General features: G+C 39.4%; 1 protein-coding gene across 1 annotated transcript; it reads right to left on the bottom strand.

The window, feature by feature from the left end:
* Positions 1–6,072: 6,072 nt before the first annotated feature.
* DDX53 (DEAD-box helicase 53) lies at positions 6,073–8,294 on the bottom strand. The gene is made up of 2 exons (XM_017514590.2): positions 8,131–8,294; positions 6,073–8,031 (listed from the first exon to the last, which is right to left on the bottom strand). Exons 1-2 carry the CDS (start codon positions 8,204–8,206, stop codon positions 6,221–6,223), a joined length of 1,887 nt encoding a protein of 628 aa, XP_017370079.1. The 5' UTR covers positions 8,207–8,294; the 3' UTR covers positions 6,073–6,220.
* Positions 8,295–9,229: the final 935 nt, after the last annotated feature.

Here is a 9,229-nt window from a genome sequence, read left to right as displayed (position 1 = left end):
TTGAGGTCAGGAGTTCAAGACCAGCCTGGCCAACATGATGAAACCTCTTCTCTACTAAAAATACAAAAATTAGTCAGACATGGTTGCCTACACCTGTAAGCCCAGCTACTCCAGAGACTGAGGCAGGAGAATTGCTTGAACCTGAGAGGCAGAGGTTGCAGTGAGCTGGGATCACACCACTGCACTCCAGCCTGGGTGACAGAGTGAGACTCTATCTCAAAAAAAAAACCAAAAAACAAACCCAAAACAACAACAACAATGAAAAACTATCTATAATCCCATAATGTAGAAAACCATGGCTATCATTAATGTGTGTATGTATCTATGTGTGTCCATTTCATATGTTTTTGTTTATATAGATACATGGGCCAATATAGTTTTCTAAAAACAATCAATATCATTCTATAAACTGCTTTTCCTTACATTTAAAAATATTTGTTAAGAACATGATTTCTGCTATTCCAAATCAAGAATAGATATGCTGCAATTTAACTAGTATCCTATCATTAGGCCTTGAGGCTTAAAAAAATTATGTTTAATAACACTATGATAAATAGCCTTGCTTATAAATATTGGTGTGTATATCTGATTATCTCTTTGGGATAAATTTCTGGAAGTAGTATTACCAAACCAAAGTCTATTAAACATATACAAATTATGTATATATAATCTCAACTATCCCTTCACAGAATATAATTAAATCAAATTTTAATTTATCAGTGTGTACATCCCTGCATCCTTTGTAGCATTAGGTACTTAAAAAGAATCTGGCCGGGCGTGGTGGCTCACACCTGTAATCCCAGAACTTTGGCAGGCTGAGGCAGGCAGATCACGTGGTCAGGAGATGGAGACCATCCTGACTAACAGGATGAAACCCCCTCTTTACTAAAAATACAATAAATTAGCCGGGCGTGGTGGCACACATTTGTAGTCCCAGCTGCTCGGCAGGCTGAGGTTGGAGAATAGCTTCAACAAGGGAGGCAGAGGTTGCAGTGAGCCAAGATCGTGCCACTATACTCCAGCCTGGGCAACAGAGCAAGATTCCGTCTCAAAAAAAAAAAAAAGAAAAAGAAAAAAAAAAGAATCTTAGCCCAATTTGCTAGAGAAAAATTACATACTTTATTTTTAATTCCTTTAATTATAAAGAAGTCAAATACTTTTTAATATATATGTTGTTCACTTATCTAGTGAGTTGCCTTTTACATTTCCGCCCATATTTATTCATCTGTTATTTTTTATTATGTAAAAAGCTCCATATATAAAATATAAATAACTATGATTATATTATATATTTTAAATTATTTTTCTGGTGTTTCCTTTGCCTTTGATGGTATTTTTGACATTCAGAAGATTTTCATTTTTACATTGTTAAACCTATTCATATTTACCTTTAATTTTTTGTGGTTGCTTTTATGTTTAAAAATTATTTTCTGCATTGATACCAGGAACGACTTCTCTATATAAACTTGACGTTCTTTTGTGTTTTATAAAAGCAGTAATCTAGTGGGAATTATTTTCTAATAGTAGGAGTTTTTTGGTTTATCAATTGTCCTGCTATATATTATGTATTTTTCATTTATTTATTTTACTTATTTGGTTTGGAGTATTGGAGTAGGTTTTTCTTTCTTCATTGATTTTTAAACTGTCTACCTTTATTGCCTACTAGATTCCTATGCAGATTTAGCTCTCAACAGTTCTCTCATGATTTGTTAATCACATGGGATAAAACTCTTTGAACTGTTGTATTTTTTTGATAATGTATTTAAATACTTGATAGTGCAATTTCTCTGAATTCATTTTATTTCTTTAAAGTTGTCTCTGTAGGAATGTAAGCTAGTATAGTATAAATGTCAATATTATTCTTAGATAACAAGAACTGTAACTGCAGAAGTTTTGAAACGAAGGAGAGTAGATAGGAACTTTGGGAAGATGTGGCACTTTGGCTGGACCCAGAATGGTAAATGTGATTTGTCTTGGCAGAGAGGAAAGAGAAAGGGCATTCCAAATGGGGGGAAAGCCTGAGCAACACCCAGAAGAGTGAACAAGCATTATATAGTGGGTTATGGGAGAGGGAAATGTGGAAGGGACTCAATATTTGTTGAATGCCTACTGAATGTCAGTTACCATGCTGAGAATCTTATGAATAATGTTGAGGTCGGTTGACTCCTCATGCTTTGACTCCTGTGAATATTCCGTGTTTTGCTTTCCATCTGTTCCAATTTGTATGTAGAACTCAGTATTTCTTGGAATTTCTGAAACACAATTTACTGACACAAAAACTTTATTGGTCAATCAATGCAACAAATCAGTTTCTTGACCTCAACACCATATATTCTGGAATGAAAAATCCATTGTTGTAAGGTACCGTCTTGTGCATTATAAGATGTTTATCCCTGACTTCCACCCACTAGATGCCAGTAGCAATGCTGCCCCTAGCTGGGACAACTAAAATTGTCTCCAGACGTTGCCAAATGTCCCTTATGGAGCAAAATCAACTCCAGCTGAGAAATACAGATTCTACCAAAGAAAGGAAAGTTAGTGGAGGTTTTTTTTGTTTTGTTTTGTTTTTTGTTTTTTTTAGACAAAGTCTCATTCTGTTGCCCAGGCTGGAGTGTAGTTGCACGATCTCACCTCACTGCCACCTCGTCCTCCCAGGTTCAAGCAATTCTCCTGCCTCAGCCTCCTGAGTACCTGGGATTACAGGCAATCACCACCACACCTGGCTAATTTTTTGTATTTAGTGGAGATGAGGTTTTACCATGTTAGTCAGACTGGTCACTAACACCTGACCTCAGGTGATCCACTCACCTTGACCTCCCAAAGTGCTGGGATTACAGGTGTGCACCACCACGCCTGACCAGTGGAGGGTTTTATATTGCAAAGTGCACAACAAATGAACATCCTCTTTTTGTTGTCCTTCTTAAAGTCCACTTTGGGCTTCTCTGCAGCTAGGTTTGTGCTTTTATTTTTGCATAATCTATTGCAAGGTTTCTCAACTGTGACACTACTGACATTCAGGCCAGATAATTTGTTGTAGGGAGCTCTGCTATGCATTGTGTGATGTTTAGTGGCATCCTCCGACTCTACCTAGGAGATACCAACGCCACCACCATCACTACTATGTATGACAACTGATAAGGTTTTGGCTGTGTCCCCACCCAAATCTCATCTTGAATTGTAGTTCGCATAATTCCCATGTGTCAGGGAAGGGACCTGGTAGATGGCAAATGAATCATGGGGATGGGTCTTTCCCATGCTGTTCTTGTGATAGTAAGTCTCACGACATCTGATGGTTTTATAAAGGGGAGTTCCCCTATTCAGGCTCTCTTGCCTGCTCACTATGTAAGACTTGCCTTTGCTCCTTCTTCACCCTCCGCCATGATTGTGAGGCCTCCTCAGCCACGTGGAACTGTGAATCCATTAAGCTTCATTTTCTTTATAAATTACCAGTCTTTGGTATTTCTCCATAGCAGTATGAAAATGGACTAACACAACAACCCAGTCTCTCTGTCTCCAGACATTGACAAACTTGGTCCTGGTAGAGAACCAGTGATGTAGACATACCAAAGACAGTAAGCTTGTAGGGATACGTTTTTTTCTACAAAACCCACAAGATACAGCTTAGAAACCCTCTATTTTTTTTCTTTGAAGTGCCTTTTTGATCACTATGCAGTTGGTTTTGCTCGTTTTTCTTAGGCTGTCTCAGGGATGCACCATCTCAGAACTATTGTTTTGGGCCAGATAATTCTTTGTTGTATGGGGCTGTCCTGTAGATTGTAGGGTGATTAGCTTCTACCCACTAGATGCCAGTAACACCTCAGCACCCATCCATGGTTGTAACAACCAATACTGTCTACAGATATTGTCAAAGGTCTCCTGGAGAACAAAATCGCCCTTGGTTGACAATCACTGCTCTATTTTGACTTATCTTTCTCTATATTCTAGTTCTTCTTTTCAGCCTTTTCTTGTAGAAGAAATGCATATTTCCCTCATTTTCTTACTCATAGACATTGAGCGATAATTTTTCTTGTTACTGTTACTTAAATATGATTATGGAAATATACTATCTCAAGTGGTTTAATTGTTGCATTTTTTCAAACAAATATAGCATTGCCCCTAAGAATAATTCTGGAAAATAACATATAGTCTAACTTGCTAAACATTTATCATTTCTCCTCTGACTGAACATCCCTAAGCCATTTGAGCTTCTATTATAGTTCTGCTATAGATTGCCTTTGCATTAAATTTGCACACACTTTTCTATTTCACTAAATCTGAACTTGTAGAGAACCTCAAGACAAGCATATTGCCTTACACATAATTACTATGCTGAAATTTAAAAATATATAAATATTGGAATCAAGCACTTCCTGGTGAAAATACAACTTAATTTCTCTTTAACCAGATTTAGAGACCTTCGGCAAGTTAGCTCCTCTGACTTTGATTCATCCTCTGCAAAACACGGGTAAGATTACCTACTGAGTGGGTTTCTTACAAATATTAGAGATTGTGAGATAAAGCGCCAGGTATGTATCACTCAAAAATGTTAGCAATTGTTATTGATTTTATCAAGAGATACTGAGGTCTACATTTCAAAAAGCCTTTAAAGTCCGAACTTTAAACCATAGATACCTATACCTAGAGCGTTTACTTCTTCTTTTCCCATGTTTTCTGACTTATTTGTAGTCACAACTGAGGCAGGCTAAGGAAAAAAGATTGGTGCCTTAATTTTTCTCGATTTTGCCAGAAATAACTAATTCTAATGTTTTCATGAACACTGAATTTTAAAGTTTACTTAGCATCATTGTGAGGATGTCTTTTTGCAGATGTGAGAAGCACATTGCTGCTAAATAAGGCATAAGAGGTAGAATTATAAATGAAATTAGGAAGAGTTTTACTAAAATTGGTTCTTATGGCAAAAATGCCATTTGATTGGTTTTAATGTTTTTGCCAGTAGATGAATTTTTCTTTCACCTTAATTTTTTTTCACAGATATACGTGTACATATATGGTTTTGACCTTCCAAGGACCAATTGAATTAAAATAAAACCTGATGAAAATAAAAGCAAAGAATAAAAGGAAAACCTACCAATTACATTGCAAAATCAATAAAAATGCAGAATGCACTTTCTTGTCATTGAAAAGGACTGCTTTGTTCAATTTATTATACAAGGATGCATTTTCCCCTAGATTAGACAAGGAAGTGTTAACACAAGGCTGGGGCATACAGTTTTAGTTATCACAGAATTTTAGAGGTGAAAGGGACCCTTAAATTAATTAATACAACTATCTCATTTTATGAATGGAGAAATTGAAGCCTAGAGAAGGCAAGCGATTTTCTCAGAATTTTAACCAAGGGTTAGTGACAAAATGCATACAAGGACTGATGCCCAGTGAGTCAGACATCCTGCTCTGTTGGTGACATCATTCTGATAAAAATAGAATCATGGAATCTTCTAAAAAAATCTAGCATTTATTTTCTAATGAACTAAGAAAAGCAGAGAATGATAGTGGAAATAACTTCAAGAATTGTTGTGGCACCAACTGCTGGGGGGAAAAAGAATATTTTGACTGGATAAGCATGAAGCTATGCTTCAATTTAGTACTATTTGAAAGCTAGAAAAGTACCATTGTTGTCTTCTACCAGGTGTTTTAGAGAAGACAAATGGACATAGCAGATTACAAAATTAACACAGGAACAGGAAATCAAATACCACATGTTCTCACTTATAAGTGGGAACTAAATGATGAGAACTTACAAACACAAAGAAGGAAACGGCAGACACTGGTGCCTACTTTATGGGGGAGGGTGGAAGGAAGGAGAGGAGCAGAAAAGATAATTATTGGGCACTGGGCTTAATACCTGGGTAATGAAATAATATGTACAGCAAACCCCCGTGACAGGTGTTTACCTATGTAACTAAACCTTCACATATACCCCTAAACTTAAAATCAAAGTATTTTTAAAAAGAAATTAAACATTAACCAATATATAACATTTGCTTTTTCTTCACAAATTCTCTCATTCTCTCATTTGGGAGGCCTTATTTTTATTAAGGAACAGACACAATATTGAAAGTTTAGCAGTATTATCTAAGAATTAGTTGTCTCTTCAAATGGTCGGTATGTTTCCAATACTACCTTATGTATATTCAATACTGCATAACATTAACATGCCTGGAAACTTCTAGTAGCCTGGTACAACTTTTCAACTTAAACATCAATAAAACTCCTTGCGTCTTTGTCCAGGTTTTCTTGATTGTTTCTCTGTGTCCCTCTTTTGTTGATTTAACTTGTACTGCTCAGCCATTAGTACCAGATCTTCTGGAACACTCTGATTTGCCCTTTCCAGAATTTTAATCAATTCACTAGCCATTTTCGAATCTCTCTGAGTGATGAGGGTAACTGATGTGCCCGTCTTTCCTGCCCGTCCAGTGCGCCCTACTCTGTGGATGTATTCCTCTATATTCCGTGGGAAATCGTAATTATATACATGTGTGACATCATTAATATCAAGGCCTCTGGCTATTAAATCAGTTGCAATCAGTACCTTTATGTTTCCACTTTTAAAGTCCTCTAATGCTCGTTCTCGGTCACTCTGTTCTCTGTTGCCATGCAGTGCTTCTGCAGATACGCCTAGGATGTTGAAGTCGCTTGATAAGTCATCAGCAGTATATTTTTGGCTGACAAACATGATGACTTTGTCTTTTGGCGTCAGGTTCTCTATGAATTCTTGGATAAAGGCTCGTTTTTCTTTTTCTGTGGTAACAATTATATTTTGCTTCACTGCATTTGTGGTAGTGAGATTCAGAGTACCAACATAAACCATCATAGGATCTTTCAAATAAGAACGTGCCAGTCGGTGAACGGTATCTGGCCAGGTTGCGCTTGTCATGACAGTCTGCCGGTCTGGGCGCACATCCAGTAAAATCTTCATTATCTGGGGTTCAAATCCCATATCCAGCATTTTATCCGCCTCATCCATAACTAAGTAGGTTATGCTTCTTAGGTTGACACAGTTATTCATCTGTAGGTCATTCAGCCTCCCAGGAGTGGCGACAATGATATCCACACCTTTGCCAATGTCTTCTATTTGCTCTCGTCTGTTTCGACCACCATATATGCAGATGCTTTTAAGACCTTTATATGAGTACTTTGAACATTCAGCTTCCACCTGAAGAGCCAACTCTCTAGTGGGTGTAAGAACCAGCATCCCAGGACCATTCCTTTGCTCTCTAGATATTGGTTGAGAATCAAGATGAATAAACCCAGGCATTAAATAGGACAACGTTTTCCCTGTTCCAGTTTGTGCAACTCCTATAAGATCGATTCCTTGTAGAATAATTGGCCATGCTTGGGCTTGAACTGGTGTTGGCTTTCTAAATCCTGCCCTTGTTATGCTTTTCAAAAGATCAGGGTATTGCCGAAAAGCATCTTCAAACGTACAAGCGGGTTTGGGGATGAGACGCTTTTCACCGCTTTTCAAGTCATCACACGTTACATCGCAATTTTCCTTTCTCCAGTTAATCACCTGCATTTCTGACATGGGGCTTGTTGCTTTGGATTCTATGTAAAAGTTTTTCTTAATTGGTGGTAGATCTGCCCATTTGCTCTTTTTCCTCTCCAGGCCGCCTGCCCTAATTCGATCCCAATCTAACGATGGCCGCGCTTCTCTAACACTGTCATTTCTGCGTACATTTCTTCCAACAGGGGGTTGGGATGCAGCATTAGTAACGCTGGATTCTGAGGTGGAGCTTTCTTGTTTTCTAATAAGAGTCTCTATGGCTGCTTTGGCGTTTGCTTTCATTTCCTTGTTACCAAAAATCTTTACTTCAGCTTCAGATGCCCCCTTTACGATGTGTATTAAAGTGTTTGTTGACTGCTCTAGGGCTTTTATTTTGGATCCACCGCGACCAATTACCGCACCAACCATATAGTTCTTTATCTTAAAGCTCAGTGGTGGTTCACCGGAGCCAGCTGCTCTAGGTCCCTGATGGCCGGAGGGGCCGCTCCAGCCCCCGCCTCTGCCGCCTCTCCCGCCTCTCCCGCCTCTGCCGCCTCTCCCGCCTCTCCCGCCTCTGCCGCCTCTGCCGCCTCTGCCGCCTCTGCCGCCTCTGCCGCCTCTGCCGCCTCTGCCATCCCGGCTGGCCCCAAGATCTCTTGAATTAGACTCCGCCCTCCTCCACTCTGGGGCCTGGTGGGACATTGCGGGATAGTGGGAGTATCAGCACTGGCTTCTCGCCTACATACGGTTGAGAAGGCGGGTCTGCGGCCTCTTCCCCGTCGCCCTCTGCAGCGAAGGTGGCGGCGCAGGCGATTATTTCCGGGTGGTAGTCATGGTAGGCAGCGGTTACCTAAGGAACCAGTGTTTGACGTGCAGGGGCGAGGCTTCGATGGCCTGACCAATCGCAGGGCCTGGACTGGGGTGAGGTCAGCAGGCGTCTGTGACGCAAATTTAAAGAGACACTCACTCTCAGGGGCTGACCCTGCCAGCACCCTAAGAGTAACTGACGCCTTAACTTCTGTGTCCTGGGTACCCTTTCGCTCTTCTCGTGATAGTTCTGGCTCAGCTTGAGAGCAACCTTGAAGCAGGCCTTAAACATATATACCATATACACATTGTCCTTTATATAAGCCATTTATTTCTCTAAGAAAAAAAAAATAGTGGATTTAAAGAAAAAAAATTACTTATTTATATGTTTGTGAGTTTATTTATTTTGGCAGATTTCTTTTGGAGTGAATACAATACTTTGTTAAGATAAATTCATCACTTCCCTGTCCTCTAGTGTGACCTAAATTATACTAATCAGAAATCTCTTAGGTGCACACTCTCGGGGTGATGGTTAGAAGAGAGGTAGAGTGCTGCCTAAGGTACTTTAGGGGCTCTTTTCAATGGTTGGTGACTTTTCTCACTGCCTCTTCCTTTTTTTCCTTCCCTGTGGTTAGATAGATTCTGAGACCTTAGCACTGGAAGGCTGTGTAGAACTCATTTATCAGGTACACGTAGAAGACATTCTAGCAGCAGTCTGGACTGAGGGATGTCCAGCTTCTATTTAGACAGCCCCAGAGTCAGGGAGCTCTCTTCATTTCAAGAATATCCATTCCATTATGAGGGTGTTTAATGGTTACAAAAGTATTTTTGAACCCAAATGTGCGGCTTCTTGCCCTTAAGTCCATCTTCAGACTTCTGAAGTTATACAGAATAGGCTTGATTGTCCTGTAGCCTTGT

Source organism: Cebus imitator, unplaced genomic scaffold (genome assembly GCF_001604975.1).
Source record: "Cebus imitator isolate Cc_AM_T3 unplaced genomic scaffold, Cebus_imitator-1.0 Scaffold527, whole genome shotgun sequence".
Lineage (NCBI taxonomy): Eukaryota > Metazoa > Chordata > Mammalia > Primates > Cebidae > Cebus > Cebus imitator.
The sequence above is the reverse complement of the archived record's forward strand: the minus strand, read 5'-3'. Positions and strand labels throughout refer to the sequence as shown.

Bases quoted from the DNA above. Each gene is read 5' to 3' on its own strand.
- DDX53 (XM_017514590.2), bottom strand. From the start codon at position 8,206: ATGTCCCACCAGGCCCCAGAGTGGAGGAGGGCGGAGTCTAATTCAAGA. The intron at 8,032-8,130 runs GCGGCAGAGGCG...GAGGCGGGAGAG, and splicing joins GGCCAGCCGGGATGGCAGAG to GCGGCAGAGGCGGGGGCTGG.